General features: G+C 40.4%; 2 protein-coding genes across 2 annotated transcripts; both read left to right on the forward strand.

The window, feature by feature from the left end:
- Positions 1–251: 251 nt before the first annotated feature.
- LOC119720497 (surfeit locus protein 4-like) lies at positions 252–11,036 on the forward strand. Its single transcript, XM_038190181.1, has 5 exons — positions 252–494; positions 2,968–3,116; positions 4,693–4,807; positions 6,328–6,371; positions 8,449–11,036. The coding sequence occupies exons 1-5, from the start codon at positions 444–446 to the stop codon at positions 8,900–8,902; spliced, it is 813 nt and encodes a 270-aa protein (XP_038046109.1). The 5' UTR covers positions 252–443; the 3' UTR covers positions 8,903–11,036.
- A 1,069-nt stretch (positions 11,037–12,105) lies between these two features.
- LOC119720727 (E3 ubiquitin-protein ligase RNF146-like) lies at positions 12,106–18,953 on the forward strand. The gene is made up of 2 exons (XM_038190544.1): positions 12,106–12,229; positions 17,095–18,953. The coding sequence occupies exon 2, from the start codon at positions 17,124–17,126 to the stop codon at positions 18,945–18,947; it is 1,824 nt and encodes a 607-aa protein (XP_038046472.1). The 5' UTR covers positions 12,106–12,229; positions 17,095–17,123; the 3' UTR covers positions 18,948–18,953.
- The last annotated feature ends 1,238 nt before the right edge of the window (positions 18,954–20,191 follow it).

Raw genomic sequence — 20,191 nt, forward strand, 5'->3', positions numbered from 1 at the left:
GTACTGATGAGGAACCACCTACGTTCGACGTGGCCGCGATTGACGGATGCCAACAACATAAAGAGCGCCACCAAAAAAATAATCCGTATTGCTTTCTTTTCTTTTCTGATACTTATTTTATTAAAACTTTTTCACAATGCCGAAAAAATCAAAAGTCTTTTGTAACTTTCACCAATGGAGGGCGCTCGCAAAGCAGACGTGGCATCGCGCGGGCTGAGAAATGACTGGCTCCCGCCCAATTCCTTGTAAACATTAAGACCGGTGTACAAGAACCAGCGACAAGCATTAACGCGTGTACAATGTGTGTTTCGCACACTGCATGCACTGTGTACAACTAAACTGTATGTTGTGCATGGCCCTTCCGGTATTTGGGCGAAAAAAAGCCGACTGAGTTAATCGCAGCGGTCTCAAAAAAGTGGTTTTCCTGTGGTCATTACAGGAAAATGGCCTCTAGAAATGAATTGATTGGGAAAGCAGAAGATATAGCTGATCAGGTAATGAGAATTAAGAGCTAAGATGTCATTTTTGGGACAAAAAAAGAAGGTTCAAGCGTTCACTGTATAGCTGTACTGTACTAAGTTACTAAGTTGAAAGTGAAATTTGACATCAACCTTTCTGTACTAATTAATAACATGAAAAGTTTGGGAAAAATCAATACAACTTTGCTTTGTTTCTAAACTTTCTGTCTTTCCTGATGTTTCCTTTAACCATACGCCTTTTTACTTCAGTTCAGGATTCGTGAGCAGTGCAGTGGGTAAGTTGAAATGGTAGAAAAGTTGGTAAAAATAAATGAAAATCACTTGAAATATTGGACATGTTTAAATGAATGTCATTGTCAAGTTAATTTTTTTAAGTTGAAACTCAAGTCTTTAACCTTTACCACCCCAACTCCATCAAAATCCATCCCCCCCCCCCGGCCCCCCCATTTTGGTGGATTTTTGGGGGACTTGGTCCAGAAGACCTGGCATGACTAAATATTGATGGAGTATGATGGACTTGGGTGGTTGATGAATGTCAACCAGTACGTGCATCAGTGGTGTATTCCATTATGCCATGTACAGTTTTGTATTGGACACACAGTGATTGGTGGATTTTGATGGACTTGGTCCAGTTCCTATTAAAAGACGCTAGGGAGTTAGGGTTAATAGTACTACAACATGTACTAAGGCGGGTCAATGAAAGTAGATTACTAGTTTCTCGTCAGTGCCCGCATGTCATTTCATTATTCCCAAATTTCATTATTTTGCAAAAACGGTGAAACCCGATGCAAATTACTCCCAAGCGAAAAGGTTCCATTCGAGTTACGGGGTCCAAGTGTTTCGCAAAATGTACACTTTTAACGACGGTCGCAAGCCTAGAATCTTGACAGTGCATTACTAACGTGAGCTGCACGGTGAGGACGGCACCACACTATTGCAGAAACGCGAATGGACAGCGTTGAATAAAAGAGGGCGCCAATTGGATAGACTGCGATGGCAGGTAGTGTGTACTTGAGTAAAGGGGTGCATTTTTCCATGATGAGAAGTAATGAATAATGAAAAAAAACTCCACCAAACTTAGGAAACCCAACGCCATTTTGAGAATGGCGTCCACGCGCGGTATTCATGGCAGAGCCCTCGCCGATAAATGGTGAATTTCACTTTTCATCCCGATCGTCAGTAAACTGTGGTACCTCAATCTAAATCATCGATCTCTTATCTACTTGTATCTCACATGGCGTATTTTATAGTAATTCTGTGGTCGTTTTGACGGCGAAATCTGATCTTTTTGTTGGCAAATGGTTGGGTTTTTAGTTATTCGGCCATTTAACCTATAATTCCGGGCAGAATTCGGACGGCTTTCAGCCACAATCAAATACGACATCGTCCATGCTCCTGTAATCTGCTTGAGGTCAAGGGTCATGATACTTGCACTTTCCACTGAGTATATGTGTCAACTTTGCCAAAGTGATCGACGGCTGTTGCCTGTCGTGCAAAAATCATTCTTTCTTAGGTCTGAAGTACGCTCTCATGCGTGCGGTGTTTACCAGAATTGAATAACCTAAGTGTGACATGATATAATGTGAGCAATGCAAATTTTGTGCGGCCCCGCACACCAGCCAATTGGAGTCGACTGACTCGACTTTAGACATTGTGACCTCATTTTCATCAGAAATGTGGATGAAGCTGTTGATTGGTCACTTTGGCTGCCATGCTTTTGTGATACTGGTTGTCGTCTTACCGAAGACCCGATAGAAGGTGCCAACTCAGAATCTCGAGGTCGAGGCGCCCGTCTCGTTTGGCGTTTATATTTAATCGCCCAATCAGCTTGCATATCATAGACCCTTGCTGTGCGAGGGGAGATTTCATAGATTACCCCCCCCCCCCCTCCCACATCACAGTGGTAATGGACCATAGAGCTATATTAAATTACTAGAGCGCTAACTCGCCATTCTGTGCGCGGAGATGCTTTGAAGCCGTCCTGGGCGCAGACATTTTGAATTTCTGTGCGTGTTTGCAGAACATAATGAAATTAGATGGATTGAATTTTGAAAGTGTACTCTACATGCAACGCGCAAATAGAACACACGCAAATAACTTAAGCGCGTCATGACGGTTCAAAAAAATCGAATACGCGCACGTGTTGCGCTGTTTGCGTAGAGCAAAATGACACGCTCATTTGCTGATCATGTATTTCGGTTTTGGGCGCATTGGCTTCGATAACGCACCGGTATGGAATACAAACGCAAATATGCAAATAGCTGTACAAAAGCCGTACAAAATTTCTAGGTCTCCATAGGTTTGTGCAAAAACATGGATGCGCCCAGCAGGCATTACTTTGTACACGAAGTTAGCGCTCTAGTAATTTAATATAGCTCTATGTGATGGACATAACACACCCCCAACACGGCCATTCTAGGGGTCACTGGGTTCATCTTACAATGATTTATTAGTAAATCATTTTCTGATGGCTGTTTTGTTGTCGCAGGTACTAAGACGCAGCAAGCACGTCTTGCCCCATGTAGCCAGACTATGTCTCATCAGCACTTTCCTGGAGGATGGCATTCGTATGTGGTTCCAGTGGGGTGAACAGCGAGATTACATAGCCCAGACATGGGGCTGTGGCACAATTATCAGGTAGCATATGGGCAATTCCCTGGTTACTCACATTACATTTTTGTAACGTGAGTAACCAATTAGGTGCATCTTGTTTTATCATATATAACACATTTTTCTGGATGTTATCTTTGGTGCTTAGGTAGGTCTAGGTCTACTCTATCTACCATGGGGATAACAGTTTAATATTAAACCTTTTCAGTAAGGTAATTTACAGCCCAAGGAAACTCAAAAGTACATCAAAAATGTAACGTGAGTAACCGTGGAATTGCCCATATCTCCAAAAAAAAATTACGGGCACCTTGTACAAGTGTCCATTCAGTGGTTACAAAGAGATAGTTGGGAGGGACCACGGGCGGGATCTCTTCGAACGCATTGCCACCGTATGCCTGGTGGGGCCATAAAAAAAATATATTTCTGCTTCCGGTTTCCCTACCTACCCTATTCTGACAGCCAAAAAAAAATTGTATGGGAAGAATGAGAAAAAAACACCCAAAACCATCAATTTCTACCTTTTACCCTTGACTACACGCAGACGTCTCTATATGATTGTACACACACACACAATTTCCCTACCTACCTACCCTATCCAGATGCAGAATAAAAAAGTTGTGCTTTTATTTGAGGTCTGAAAGACTGAATTTTGTACTTGGGTATTAAAAGTACATAACTCTCTAGGGCTATCATGAATGCCACTTGGATGATTTTGCATAAAAGCTCAACAAATATTGTTGGAAGGAAATAGAATACAATTAATGAATGTTTATGAGTGCAATAATTTCATGAGATGACAGATGGAATGCTATACATGCTTATATTCCATCTGTCACCGAATGAAATCATTCTTTCCATTGCACAAATGGAGAATTTTATGAAGCATTCATTTTCCATTTTATACAACACCTGAATAAATCCTTGTCATCTGATTGGTCAGCAAGGGCGGATTCGGGGGGGGGGGGGGGGGGGGGGGGGGGGGGCCAAAGTGGGCCATGGCCCCCCCCCCCCCAAAAGAAACCAATTTTTTTTTTTTTTAATGTGACATCGCAATAAAGGCAGGCAATGAGTACACCACCATCTTTTCCTCAAAAAAACATTGGTTAAAGTGGTCAGAAATGCCCTCAGATTGCACCACAGAGCATCTAGAATCCACAAAAATTTATCCCACTTTTTGGGGGGACCAAAATTTTTTTCTGGATCCGCCCTTGTTGGTCAGATCCTCCAAAAGTGTGACCATGCAATTGAACTTATTTTCCATGCACCCGCGCCGTGCGTTGGGACGATTTAATACAATGACGTGATACACGACGCATATATCAAATGACGGGGATTTATTTAGGCATTATATAAAAACAGATATTGCTCCTTTTGCTGTCCCACAGTACTTTGCAAATGCTGTGCACAATAACCCAAGAAGAGATAAAGACAACGTAATGAATGTATCAAACTTTCTACATGTATACATACAAATAGAAGTACATGTAAAAAGAAGTCCTTTTTAAATTAATGATTGCTGGTTTATTTACAGTGTCTTTTTTTTGTATTGAACAGTCTGGTTGGGCATTATTCTGATATCGATTATTGGTATTATTTTCCGCAGTACCTTATTTGTGTTGATCAACCTGGTTGGGCAGCTGACTGGCTGTGTGATGGTGCTAAGCAGGCTCAAAGTACCAGTTGCATGCGGTCTCCTGTTTGCCATCATTGCTTTGCAGGTGGGTCAAAGGTCACCTTGTCAATAGACTAGTTCCTAGTCCCTTCGCATCGATTCTGATTTTGAACACACGGACTTGGTGCTGCCATGTTGAATTAACATGCAAATCCCCGTGCATGCCAATTAGCAATTAGCATCGATATTCTCACAATGCAATGATCCTTGGGTACTCTCTCGGTCTCTTGCCTAGGATCAGGGTTTGGACTATTTGATCCAGGTGACTCCATGGATTGTGGTATTTTCTTCAGAGATTCTTATGGCTTGGGTGTATGCAGAGGCAATCATGCCATCGTTTTACAGTGGTTGCACTAGCAGGCACACATAACACAAAACATCTTCAGTATAAATGTGACTACAGTAGCTTGTGCTCACAATAGACCCAAGACCTAATTGACGTCACACTTAGTTTGCATGTGCGCTTTCCTTTTGAGAGCGCGTCCCACCTAGGTGGGACGTACGCTCTCTCTTAGGAAAGCACACATTTAAACAAAGCGTGACGTCATTTGGTCTTAAATCCATTATTAGTCCATGCTAAGGGCTCACATACATGTGCTCAACTGGCATTTTATATTTGCTTGAGAACGTGTCGTCTCTAAAAGTAGATCTTCGCTGTTACGCATGCATGCGCAAATGTTATCCAACCAAAATGCCTAAACGCGAGATAGCTACCGGTCCCCATAGTTGATGGCAGCGTGAACCGTATACCTTGTCAACTGTTTTTCGTCCTCAGCTCTCAAATATAGAGTAGTTCAATTTCAAGTTTGTGGATATATGTGTATGTAAATTACATACAGACATCAGTAAAATCTCGACCTTTTCGCAGGATCTGCACTGCTTCAACCTATACATCCAAAATACACTCTGTTCGTATCGAAACAAAACATATACTTACTTTCCTTTACTCTCCTTTTTCATTTTACGCAGGGTTCGACTTTAGCGGTAGCTCGCTAGCCAAATGCTAGTCAAAACAGCGGCGGGCTAGTCAAACTATTCCTTAAGTAGCCCGGTTGGCGAGTCAAAAATTGTTGGGCTATAGCAAAGATGAAAGGACAGGAAGAAATAAATCATTAAATTCAGAAAGGAAACCTGTATCAATTTGTGTCTAATTTTATTAACTGTTAAGGGTTAAATTATAAATAAAACACGGAAAAATGTCTTGGGATACCCATTTTACATGTATGCATGTTGTTGTTTATGAGACACTCTATAAAAGAAAAACATGCAGGCTAGTGAAAATGCCCGCGGGCTAGTTAAGAGTCTGTTACAGTAGCCCGACTAGCCAGCGGAAAAAAAGTTAAGGTCGATCCCTGTTTATGTAATGCCACAATTGAATGTAAAACTAGAGATTGGATGGTCATAGTGTCATCCTGTGGCATCGAACAGTCACTTGTTTTCCCAGATCCAGCATCACTAAGAATTTGATTCATTACAGTTGCAATAAGTGGCAGCAATGCTAGACCAATGACTGCAATAACTCACCCATTTTACTGTTATTTTTGTTCACTTCACTTTTCTTTGCAGACCGTTGCTTACAGTATTTTATGGGACCTGAAGTTCCTGATGAGGTATGTACTGTAACCAGGGATGCCAAGGATTTGTTGCTCCAGGGCCTGAACAATTTCACAAGTGAAAAAGACGGCCAAATGCACGAAATGTTTGCAATACACTATTAAACACATTGCAATATACCACACGTCTAATTTGAACTTACAATTCATACATTCGGATATGGAGCTAGCTCGATGATTGCCATGGAGCATTGCTTGCACAAGTTTCTCTCTCTCTGCGTGCACACAAGGATTTATTTTTTTGGGCCTGTGAAGGGATGGAAAACTTGAAATTGCTTTTCCAAAACATGGACAAGCCTAAATTCAGGTTATAGCCTGAAACCTGGCACTCAATTGTACCTTTGACCTTTTTGTCCAAGAAGGTGATCTCCAGTCCAAATGTTTTTAGTGTCATCATTGTTTTACCCTCGGCAGACATTCACATGAACTTTTTTTTCATCTTACAGATTCATATTACAATTGCATATTATGTAAAAGTTGAACAAAGACATTGACTGGAGTGGGGTTGGAACCTGCAACCTCCGGGATACCGTACTGGTACTTTACCAACTGGGCTATCCAGCCCTATGCTGGCGGTTCCCCATTCCCGTCCAATGGTAGCGGCCTTGAACAAAGACAAAAAATAGAGACCCAGCAAAGAGCTGGACAGTTCCCTGCTTTAGTCCAGTCGGTAGAGCACCGACACGGTATTCCGGAGGTTACAGGCTCAAACCCGCGCCAGTCAATGTCTTTGCTTTCACTTTTTAAATTATTATAATCTAGTTAGTTTCCCTGGTGGTTAACTTGATTATTTCACGTTACATGCAAAACAGTGATAAAAAAATGTACCTAATATCCAGGGTCCTTCAAGCACAATACAAAGGCATTCACCCTCACATTCAGAGTGCACTGTCTTCCAGTCATCACAGTCATGCAAATACCCTCCCCAGGGAGTGATTGTAAAAGCTTATCAGGGGAGACCTGAAGTGACTGCAGAGTGGAGCAAAGTGGAATGTGTGTCAGATGATAACATGGGGCCCTCATTTGCTTATCACAGGATGGTTTGGCATTTCTTAGAGTGCATTGCAGGTCACCTTGATAGGATATATTAACATGGACTGCCCATGCAACAAAAACAGCCATGCTTCCATCAAAGTTGAATCAGGTTGGCAGAGTGGTATTTTCCTCACCTTCCACCTCTCTGACCCGGGTTCAATCTCGTAGGGCTGTCACGAATATACCGAATATTTGAATACTCAATTATCAATCAAATATTCGAATAGCTTTTTTGCCGGTTGGAATATTCGGGGGGAAAAAATAAATAATAACAGGTTTTTTATATCTATAGCACTTTTAACTAAGATCAAAGAGCTTTACATTATTATTACCCCTGATCCTTGGGCCAATTAAACATTCCAATACCATCTCAGCTCCCTTGGGGGTATACAGCTTGATGCTGGTCAGGCGCAAGGAAGCTAATTCAATCACAATAACCATCTCTACCCTCACAGGTACCCATTTTCTCATGGGTGGGGAGAAGCAATGAGTGACAAAGTGCCTTGCCCAAGAGCACACGCACCACAACCCCAGGCTGGACTCAAACCCACAACCTGCAGAATTACCCGCAGACCACAAATTCAATGCCCCAGACCACGAGGCCACGGCACTCCACTGCATTCAGGATTTCTAGCTATAAAAATACCCTGAGCTTAGAGTTAACATGACAGAGCTTCAATCAAGGACCATTGATTGACTAGTAGGTGATTTGTGACTTGGCTTTATGCCTGCGCACTAAACCAATTCGAAAACGACTCCAGTCAAATGTTTGTAAAACCTCATCACAAAAATGTTTGATCCTGACACCCTGCTGTGCATTGTGAACTGTGTGGCCATTGTCTTGATTGTATCAAGCTGTGCAACTGACCTCTGCAGGCTGATCCTGAATAGCCAACAAGACTAGTCAAGCTGCATGTATGTATGGTTGACTAACATACATATAGGTTTGAGCAAAGATGGTGGAACTATGGCTAGCAATAGCTTTAGCTTAAACTTGCTCTTTACTGTGATTTCCTTTGTTTCCTTTTTTGTTAATCAGAAACCTGGCTTTGTCAGGTGGTATCATCCTCCTCCTGGCTGAGTCCCGCACCGAAGGCAAGAGCCTGTTTGCCGGCGTCCCCACCATGGGTCAGAACAAGCCCAAGACCTACATGCAGCTCAGCGGCAGGATACTCCTAGTCCTCATGTTCATGACCCTGCTCCGCTTCGAGATGTCCTTCGTCCAGATGGCGCAGAACCTCATCGGTTCCGCTCTCATCATCCTGGTGGCTGTTGGCTTCAAGACCAAGCTGTGTGCGCTGGTACTCGTGCTGTGGCTGACGGTGATCAACTTCTACTACAACGCCTGGTGGCACATCCCCAGCTACCGCCCCATGCGCGACTTCCTCAAGTACGACTTCTTCCAGACCTTCTCGGTCATCGGGGGTTTGCTTCTGGTTGTGGCGTTGGGACCGGGAGGGGTCAGCATGGATGAGCATAAAAAGGACTGGTAGTCTGGGTATTCATAGCCTTGTAACGGTTTTGGCCTCCCCTCCATTTTATGCAGTTCTTTCCCTTGTATCTGCTGAAACAGGGTTTGCCAGTGTAAGGCCATGTCCGATCTCTTGTCTAGAGCTATTTCCGCGCCTTGGCTGGTTGCAGCTACCATATGTTGGCACATGATGACAATTGACTGATCTATGCATGAACAATCTAAGGCAGTTTGAGACCACTTTCAAGAACCACATTGGGAGAGACACACTGTTTGCATACTTCGCATGGCTTATTTTATTTTTCCTTTCACTTGAACGCCAGGCGTACGTCAAGAATGTGTGTTCAAGAGTTTCTCCTAGTGGTCCCTCAAAAGTCGCTCTTTGTAACCATTCAGGGGTACATGTACTTGTGCTCCGTGTCTATATATACGCAACCATACATTTTAGCTCTAGGCAACCATTATGGACATGGCCTTTAGGTGTATATCACCAAAAAATTATGCTATACAAAAAAAAAGCTTTCTTGTTTATTCCGAATCTGAAAGATGAGGAAATATTTCGCCTTGTGCTGTCTTCGTAACTCATCCTTGTTTGGAATAGTTTAAACCTTAGAGTAGCAAATATTCTGCTATAATTGAATGCAAACAAGTTTGTTGGCTTAGTTAACGTTTATCATTGCTTCATCAATTCTGTACATAACTACACAAAAATGAACAATTATTTTGCCAATATTTAATGTGAAACAGAAAAACCAATACACTTAAAAAAAATTAAATAGGTTTGAAATTCTTTGGCTGCAAGTTATTACATTACTGTCCAGTTACAACCAGTAGGTCAGAAAAATCAATGTGAATACTTCACAGTTGATATGCTTTGTAACATAGGTAAAAAACAAAAACAAGAATGGGTGCTGATAATTAAAGTTAAATTTAAGGTTTGGTTTTAAACGTTATTTTTGTTTTGTTTTTCATTCTTCCCTACCACCTTCAGAGTTTGGTTGTATCCTAATGCCGGTTACTTCTCGTATGTGTAGTTAGATTTTATTGGTTGTTGGCCTTTTTTTCCTTTTGTCGTCTTTTTAATGTTTTCTCTGGAAAGCTGTGATGATGTCATGATAGTTCCTCATTTGTGCATCCACATTATTGCATGTCTAAGAGATAACTGTATTGTCAAGTTAGGCATTCCGAGGGTGGTAGATATAATTGAAATTCAATTTTGTCATCTTAATTTTATTAACAAGATGCCAAAAACAAATAAAACAATACCCCAGTAAAAAAAAACACTATTAATGATAGCTGACATGTTTAACTTGTTCTCTAATAATTGGGCAAATAATCGTTTTTTATTGTGTTCCTAATTTTTTTTAACCAACATTTTGGCTCTGCATCTCATTGTGCAAGCATAGGCAAACTAGAATGAGTCGTAAAAATGTACAAATGTTCAACTAACAGATTTTTTTCCACTTGTGTAGCTGTATGTTACTGTACTAGGTATAATTTTTGAACCCCCAAGTTTACAAGTGTGTTTATAAATACGTGCCTGAGAATTTGTGTATTAAAGTTTTGTTGAGAATTAGAAACATCCGAACGCACTCTGACCGATATGTAAAATATACATGTATGCCTTTTCATAACATTTTATCTTTCATTCACTCATGAAATATGGTGTTAACTGGAGACCTAAAAGTGTTGAGAAAAACAATTTTTTCTTTGAAATAGCTTTTTTTTTAAGCTATTTTCAGATTGTACAATTACGTGGCTTTTCACATGAACATGTAAAACCCTGACCTATTTTATTCTCAAATTGTATACAATTTGTGTATGTTACAACTTACAACCACTTCAGTTATTTAAAAAAAATGTATTTTACATAAAGAGGTGCTTTATGTTAAAACAAAATGAGAAATTGAATGAAAATCTTTGCATACTTGTATCTACATGAGAAATGAACACTCCCTCTATGGGCAATTGTGCATAGTTTTCATAAATTTCCTTTTTTTTAAATTTTGCTTGATGTATTTTTTAGAAAACATTTAGTTGTTTTCCTTCAAAATGTCATGTAATATCCAATTAATGATCCAATACCAGGATTAGGCTACTTGTAAATCCCCTGTACACTGTATTAAAGACAATTTCAAGTGGATGTTTACAACAAATTATTTTGAAGTTCTGTGGCAGTTATTGTTGGTGTGCATGTACCTATCTCAACTTGTAGCAAGTTGTGTCAACATTTGCTGCACAAATCGATCATTTATGATTTTGTTATCACTTCCCTTCCCCGCCTCCCCGATAAAGTAATCAATCAGTCAATCAATCAACCAACCGATCACTCACTCACTCAATCAATCAATCAATAGATCAAGCAATTAATCATATACATGTTCTTGATAATTGAATCGGTATGAAGTAACAAGCAAAAGTTGCCGTGTCATATCAGGAGGTTCCGTCCGACCCAGCCCGCGCCCCCACATCAGTATAAAGAAATGACCCTCTCCAACCCCGACTCCACAATGACATCCCCAAAAGAAATTAGCAATGACAAAAGAAGTATGCATTTTTATCGCCCTTGGTTTTGAACTACCCCGTAGATATGTCTTTGATTATCAGATTACATAAATATTAAAAAGCGTTTTCAGTTATGTACATTGAAGAGCAAGCTACATGTAGGTAGCTCTAGGGGTGCACGCCTGTAAGTAGGCCATAAATCCGTCCGCCCGCCGAGCTCATGAATAAAAGTTATACCCCAAATTTTCTATATTAGAGTGTTTTGAGTACCATAACATTGGAGAATTGGAGAGATATGGTAATGAACCTCTGGCCCGGACTTGGGGCTTCCAATTCTGAGCATTGTGGATGCTATTGGGCTCGAAAGTGGCGCTATTTTGCCATGTTGTGGAGGGATCGTTTTTCAAGAGGGCTACTTTTCCGCTTTGGGGAAAATAGGGGTCGTCTTCTGTGGGTGAGAATATCTCGAAAAGCCAATGGTCAACCCACCAAAAAATGAAAAGAAAATGAAAGATGACACATTGATCATCATTTTTCTGTGCAGCTTGAATACCTGTGAGAGTTCTGAGTATTTTTAAAAGAATTTTGAAGTATGCGCGTTTAGCACTAGTGTCTATGGGATTTATTTTTTGCAGGGTTGCACGCCTAGAAAGATTATCGCATTCGGCGCGGCCGAAGCCGCATACCGCCCTCTGTTGTTCAAAATCGAACAATTTACATTGACCTTTGACACCAGAAGAGCCGTTATCCGCCATTCTTTGTCCAGAGGATATTTTTGTTGACCTATCTTTTCTCTCATTTCCCCGAAAATCCTTTATTGTGAGCACATCACATACCACCAAAAGTGAGTATAATATGTATAGAAATTACTGGACTAATTTTCATCAAGCATTCGACCAAAAAGCAGCTGAAAAACCTTGAGTTATTTAGTTTTTTGTTGACGCATCGAGACGGATCGTTTCGCTTGGCCTTGGGGTAGACTTCCTTGAGTCATTTCAGTGAAAAAAAATGAGATATCATTTGCGCGCATTTTTTAATGCTCCCTAGGCCTAGCTAGCCCCATAAATGTGGCCAATTTACTGGACTACCTCCGTAAATAAAGGTCATAGGCCTACCCGAAAATGTAGCTAGAACTTTGTCAAGTTTTTATTTTCACAATTACATTTACACTTTGGAAAGATTCAAAAGCTTCAATCTTTTCAAACAAATCCTTGCAAAATAAGACAGGTTGCCTGGTCTAGGTGCTGACTGCTGAGGTTCACATGGAAACCGGATTTCGTTGTGACGCAACCGCGTTTTGCCTGAAATTTTCGCAATTTCATATTATCTTTATAGGCAATAGATTGTTTATAATGTAATTTGAACATTAATCAAGGCAGTGTATTACAACATCCGCATGTGATTTAAAGTGTTTATAGTGTATTTCGAGTAATTCTGGGGAATTTGGCAGATTTTCGATCAATCTGACAGATTTTCGAAGTGCATTTAGCAGAATTTAGTCATGACCTTACGGTCACCCTGATTCTGGCCATCACTTATTTTGGTAATCCTTACTTTTAGGACCCCGTTCCTATAAGGTTAAAAGACTCACCAAAACAGCTGACGTGCTAAATGACACTCAAAAGTGTCATTCTGATGTTTCTTGACACATTTGAACAGTTGGCAATGACACCTTCTTGAATATCAGCAGGTTTAATTTTGTAAAAAGAGGGCAGGGCTTTGATTTATGAGGGGTTAAAAACAACGATGACAAACAGAAAATATATTTAAAAAGCAAGATGGCAAACTGCAAAAAAAGGCAGAAAAGTCACATTTTCTTTGAAAGTGCTTTCAAAATGACAACTAACATGAGTTTATCTGAGGAAAAAAGACTGCTTTAGCCTGCAAAAGTCACTTCGGTACTGGCCAGTCACCTGCAAAAGTCAGTTTTGAACAGAACTCGTAAAAATAGAGGTGTCCTAAAGATAAGGATTACCCTTATTTTTCCCTTAAATGACCTATCATCCATCAGAAAGTGATAATATGTCCTAAAAAGTCAAAATTGGCAGCGACAAATTTTGAAATTGTATTGAGTATAAACAGTCCCATAGGGTTTGTGCACAGGCATGACAGGGTGAAAAGTGATGGCCAGATAATGGGAATCTAATCCTAGACTTTTTTTGTAGTTTATTTATGCTTAGAAAAAAATAGAAGCACATGCACTCACCCTCTTTAATTGGTAATCCTTATGTTTAGGACCCCGTTCCTATATAACTTAAAAGACTCACCAAAACAGCTGACTAATGACACTCAAAAGTGACATTCTGATATTTCTTGACACATTTGAACAGTTGGCAGTGACACTTTCTTGAATATCACTAAACCTAATTTTGTAGAAAGAGGGCAGGACTTTGATTAATGAGGGGTTAAAGACGACGATGACAAACAGAAAATATATTAAAAAACCAAGATGGCAAACTGCAAAATACGGTAGGAAAGTCACAGTTTCTTTAAAAGTGCTTTCAAAATTACAACTACCATGAGTTTATCTGAAGAAAAAAGAGTGCTTCAGCCTGCAAAAGTCACTTTGGTACTGGACGGTCATCTGCAAAAGTCAGTTTTGAACAGAACTCGTAAAAATAGAGGTGTCCTAAAGATAAGGATTACCCTTGAATTTTTAGCGCGATAGAAAATTAGTCCCCCCTTTTTCAGACGTTTTTTTTTTCGTGTAATTTCGTGTTGGAATTTAGATACGCTAACGTGTGCAAATGAACCCCCAGGGAAATAACACGAAATATAGGCCTTAACGTCTGAAAAAGGAGGACTAATTTTCTATCGCTTTAAAGAGGGTGAGTGCATGTGCTTCGAAGCTTAAATAAACTACAAACAAAGTCTAAATGTAAAAAATCAAAACTTAATAAAGTTCTACATTTTCAGGTACATTTTGGTTTGTGGGTTGTTCTTGGTAGTCTTAAGAAGCCTATTGCTTTAAGGGCTGACAGCCCAAAGGTCAAGGTCACGATATTGCTAAAACAATAGAAATCTTGTCAACGTGGTTACTTGAGAAATACTTTACTTCGGAACTTAAAATTTGGTTTGTGGATTGTTCTTGATAGTTTTAAGAAGCATGATGCTTTTGGGGCTGACATGTCAAAGGTCAAGGTCATTATAATAAATTTGAATTACTGCTAAAACAATAGAAATATTGTCAGCACGAATGCTTGAGAAATACTTTACTTAGGAACTTCAAATTTGGTTTGTGGGGTTGCTCTTGGTCATCTTATCAAGCCTAGATTGATTTTGGGGCCGACAGGTCAAAGGTCAAGGTCGCTATTGCTAAAACAATAGAAATCTTCCATTTTGGTTAAGGAAACTGGCTTTATAAAAACTGCCAACATGCCAGGGGGAATTGCGCAAGTCTCACTTGCAGTATTTTTTCCCTTTCTTGTTCCAAGATGGTGGATTTTCCAACGTGAAGTATGGATGAAGGATGTGACTTTGTGTTTAATTTTCTAAACATTTAGCAACTATTTTATAAACTGTTTAAATGTTTGCTATTTCCCAAATGCTGATACGTTACGTACCTGCCCACATTACACTGTACCGGGTATGTCTGCAAACTGGAGTGATTGGCATGAAAAATCAAAATTAATAATTAATAAATAGCAGGCAGTCATAAAGTAAAAAGGTAGACCTGTGCACTCTGAATGTAATCAAGTAACTGTGGTGTTTAGAGGTTTTGTAAATTAAATTGGTTAATTATTTGTGCAATGTTTGTTCATAACTTAAAGGAAGATCGGTTATGGGTTACGATTGAACGGTGTGGAAAATCTGTTAACAGATGTAGATTTCTTTCTGTTTAAACATGTTAAACGTGTAAACGTCACGTCCTTAGGAATAGGATGGATTCTTCCGTTTTCTCATCTTGCTATATTGTGTCCAAAAGGACTAAAAAGAGGATGCGAGCAGGGATGAGAAAAGGCTGTATTTTTTTACTTACTTATTTGTAATGAATTCTCCATTCTGAATGTTTTATTTTGATGTAAAAACTGCTTGTACAATTTTGGGAGCACCGTACATTGTGTGCGTGTAGGCTACATGTACCTCTTAACATGCTTCAAAAAGCTTTAACCCTAACCCCCTAGGCCCTTGTTGCTTACAACCATCCTCAATCCTCCAAAATCCTCCAAAATTTTTCAACTCCGCCTAAATTTTTCAAAATTGTCATACAGTCCTGCCTCAAAATGCATTCATCCTCAATCCTCCAAAATCCTCCTCATCCCAAAACTTTGCACTCGTGTTTAAATGAAGGATAACCAACACCAAATCCTTCAAAATCATCAGACAGTTTTACTTTATGACTGCCTGCTATTTATTAATTATTAAATAAATCCACCATAAAACTTTAATATTTAAAGGCTATCAAAGCTTTGTATGAACATGAAAATGTACCAAAAATTCAAAAACAAAATCAATCATCCAAAATCCTCTTGTGCTTCATTCACCATTCATCCTCAATCCTCCAAAATCCTCATGTGCTTCAATCACCATTCATCCTCAATCCTCCAGAATCCTCATTTGATTCAATCACCATTCATCCTCAATCCTCTAGAATCCTCCAAAACCGCCAGGAGGATTTTGGAGGAGTGAGGTGGGTATTTATTTGCACTTTTAAAGTGCAAATAAATCCAACATAAAACTTTAATATTTAAAGGCTATCAAAGCATTGTACAAACATGAAAATGTACCAAAGATTCAAAAACAAAATCCATTTTTTTTTTCAGTGTGAAAATTGGATAGAGAGAATAGCTTAAAGGATGTAGGATCATCATGCATTTTGTTCGTTTCCAATAGTAACACCACTCAAAATCCAAAGAAGACTGTTCTAAACCTAACCTGTTGAAGTTTCAACTCAGTTGATGTTACAATTTTCGAGAAAACAGAACTGTATCACAACTGACAAAGGGTTGTACAGTATGTAACAAAGGAACGCCTCTGTCTCAGTTTGAATAATTTTATTTTTCAAATAACTTTAGAACTTGATGAATTGTGATTGACTTTACAAATGTACGTCTCTGACGTAGTACTTGGTGAAGCAAGTACCGTAAGTACCTGGTAGAAAAAGTTGTCTTTTAATAATTTGTGTTTAAAGGGAATATATATACATCATTTGCTTTTGCTGTAATTTTCAGAAATGGAAGGAATTGGGGGGTTGGAAATATATAGCAAATATAGTTAAATACTGACTTTATTGAGGTTTTGGGTTCAAAAATGCTATAAAAACCAAGAAAAACAATCGTTTTCCTGTAGTCTGGTTCCCTGACTCCATATAAGAAGAAACAGAGCAGTTTACATACATTGGGGAATTGTAAGGTCAGGGAACCAGTCTAGCTGGCTTGTACCCGTTCATAGGTGTGTAATCGATTGCAAACAAGTGCGATGGTCAATTGGGGCCAGTCTTTGAAAAAAACCCAGTTTTTTCCAACGCTGGTTGGCCGACTAGCGTTGGAAATTGATACAAAAATACCACTTTTCTTGAAAATGACAGTATACCAGGTGCCATGATTTTACAGGATGCTTTACACTGTCATTCACTAACAGTCCAGCAAGGTATTTCAAAATGATTTGGTAGTTTTATTTTTTGATGTATGCAAATGTTGTATTTTCCCTTTAAAGTAAATAAAAAATCAATCAAATTAAATACAATGTATGGTTGTGTTTGGTCTACAGAGCGTTAGCGCCAGCGGCCTCAGGCAGAAATGGACTTCAACAAAATTGAAGCGGAGGAGAGGCACATCTTCAAGCTGTGGACATTGTGTCGTGTCTGTGGCCAGGCAGGAGAGAAGCTTCAGTACTGCTTGGACAACTACGCCGAATTGCTGGAGTTGCTGTATGGCATCTACCTCAGCGAGGATGACCCTGCGGTCCACCCCCAGATGGTTTGCCAGAAATGCCGCCTGGTCCTGCAGCAGTACCTCAAGAAGTCCCCCAAGTCAAAGAAACCACCGTTACCCGAATTGTACACATTTTATAAGCACAGTGACATGTGCTTTGTCTGCGACCGGGCATCGGGCTTGCTTCCCAAGAGAAAATTGTCCATTGACACTGGGGATTCTGCATCACAGGCCAAGATAGCAAGACATGACAATGACCAATCCATTGCCCATAGTGAGGGAGAGAAGGACACCGAAGATGGCACGGGCTCCAAGAAAGGGAACTCTGATGAGTTATCAGAACAGGACACTGTTAGAGCTAATGTTCTCCTGCAAGCTATCCAGGGAGCTATTGCTGATGAGACTCTGGTTGCTGACTCAGAGGAAATGATCGATGAGCCTGAACAAGATGGCTTTACTAAATATGTCTACCTGAACATGATTCGCCGATTCAAAGCACGCAACATCAAGGGGGAGAAGGCAAGACAGAGCATCGACATCAACCGCTTCAATCAGAAGAACTTTGCCTACGCGTTCCTGACATGCTCTCTTTGCAAACGACTGCCCTTGAAACCAGTCAGCACAGAGTGTAAGCACATCTTCTGTGAGGCTTGCATCAGCGACTGGCTAAATTTTGGCAACGTCTGCCCCAAATGTGAGGAGGTGATTGTGGAGCTGTCAGATGCATCCGAGCAGCTGAATCATCTGTATATGCTCCTGGATGCCCCTTGCTCGTTTGCCAGCAAAGGATGCGAGGCGAAGCTCAACCCCTTTGAGATCAATGGGCATGAGAAGGACTGCCCTTACAATGACAGAAATGACAGTTCCAATTCCAGTGAGGAGGAAGAAGAGGAGGAGAAGGAGGAGAAGGAGGAACATCAAGAGGTTCAGCGGAAGCCATCAGCACCTCGCAAGAGGAGGTCACTGCGCTATGTCACCTGTAAATTAGCGACTTCACGGGTTAAGGACATGGTGGAGTTTCTTGACAAGACCTGCAAGCAAGAAAGAGAGGACAAGATTGATGTGTTGTTCTACATGTTGCGGGAAGCATTGACAGAAGCTGAGGATGCCCGGGCCACGACTGTGAATCTCCTGTGGCAACACAAGGCAAAGGCTCAACACGCGAGAGGTAGAGGTAGACCACCGTCTGCCGCAAAACTGGCATCAGGAAGACAGAGTCGGAGGAAAGGAATGCCAAGAAAAAGGGGACGACCTCGGAAGGTACCAGTCGAGGAACTTCCCGGATCTACCAGTGAGGAAGATGAAGAAGCGGAGGAAGAGGGTGACGAAGCTAAAGGCGAGGAAGACGAAGAGAGTGGTGACCAAGAGGAAGATGAGGAAGAAGAAATTGAGGAGGAAGAAGACTTGGAGGAAAAAGATGCAACATGGAAGCCACAGTCTACCATCCGGAGGAGGCAAGTAAGGAATCACACAGAGGTAGCAGAGGAGAAAGATGACAAAAACGCTCCAAAGGAACACGATTATTCTAAAGATAACGAAGCCTTTGAATCCAAAGTGCAGATCACTGTTCAGCAAGTCCAAGATACCGGTACGTGCAACACCAGCGAGAATGTTGCCATGCAGGTAGTCATGCTACCGGTAGGAGGTGATGAACAGCCACATCAGGATTCCACTGACATGGTTCAGTGAAAAAAACAAAGCAAACAGGACTGTTCATGTATTTACGCTTCCCTAACCTGCTTTCCAAAATGACACACCCCCCCCCCCCCCCCTCCACCAAAAAACCCCACCCCCAAAAAACAAAAAAATCGCTTGACTTCATGCACGAGACTTCATTCAGCATGGGGAAACTAAAAATCAAAGGTTTTGACAAACTTACGATCTGGGATCTTTTCAGTGTGGGTGGAGGAGCCTATGAAATGATTATTTTTCCAAGAGTTACATGTATACAGGGTAAGTAAAAACAAAAAGGAAACTTAAACAGCAGGACCATTGTTTTAAATGAAGTTCTGCATGTAGCACAATGAAAATCTAAGATACGAAAGCATAATGTATAGGCTTTCCTTTAGTACATGAATCATTCAAATCACTCCTGTATTTTCAAGTTACGGAATTTTAAACGCAACCACCGTTTTAAAGTTCTATCCACGGACCACAAAACAAGGAAAGTGTTCTTTCACCAGCGTACCGAGATAGTCCAACAGGGCATTGTGTACAATATAGGAGCAGAAGCAGAAGCAAAATGTAAACAATTCACATAGGAATGTATGTGAATTCTTTTTGCTGAATGACACTTCATACTGTACCTTTTTTTTGTGATCCATGGACAGAACTTCAAAATGGTGTTTGTGTTTAAAATTCTGTAAGGCCCCCCCCCAAAAAAATACTCGGTCTCTGGTCAGCGCGCGCGTCGATTTTAATCATGCGTGTCAACCTTTTTTTTCAAATAAGCACGAAAGCTACAACCTCTATTGCCGCGCCTCCTCAAATTTTTGTACCAAGGAGCACCAAGGAATGGGGAAATTGCACCAAGGCAAATGATAAAGGGCACCAAGGCAAATTATGGAGGACACCAATGTATAATGAGGACACAAAAAAAGCAAAATAGTACCCACCTTGTCTGTACAATACCGGTACAAGCTTGGAAAAAAAAAAAAAAAAAAAAAAAACCTGCGTCGCCGCATCAACTATTTTTTGTGTGTGGCCTAACTTAAGAAGTACAATGAGTGATTTGAATAATATTCATGTTATAAAAGAAAGCTTATAAATTGGGCTTTCATATCCCAGATTTTGAAAGTGCTACATGCAGAACTTCATTGCAAAAATGGTCCTGGCATTTGGGTTTCCTTTTTTGACTCGCCCTGTATAGTTTTCTAGGGTGGTGCATCATTTGATTATTGATGCACTATGGGATTGTGGCACATTCAAATGCA

This window comes from Patiria miniata, unplaced genomic scaffold (assembly GCF_015706575.1).
Source record: "Patiria miniata isolate m_02_andy unplaced genomic scaffold, ASM1570657v1 HiC_scaffold_9, whole genome shotgun sequence".
NCBI lineage: Eukaryota > Metazoa > Echinodermata > Asteroidea > Valvatida > Asterinidae > Patiria > Patiria miniata.

Bases quoted from the DNA above. Each gene is read 5' to 3' on its own strand.
- LOC119720497 (XM_038190181.1), top strand. From the start codon at position 444: ATGGCCTCTAGAAATGAATTGATTGGGAAAGCAGAAGATATAGCTGAT. The intron at 4,808-6,327 runs GTGGGTCAAAGG...TTTTCTTTGCAG, and splicing joins TTGCCATCATTGCTTTGCAG to ACCGTTGCTTACAGTATTTT. The intron at 6,372-8,448 runs GTATGTACTGTA...TTTGTTAATCAG, and splicing joins GACCTGAAGTTCCTGATGAG to AAACCTGGCTTTGTCAGGTG.
- LOC119720727 (XM_038190544.1), top strand. From the start codon at position 17,124: ATGGACTTCAACAAAATTGAAGCGGAGGAGAGGCACATCTTCAAGCTG.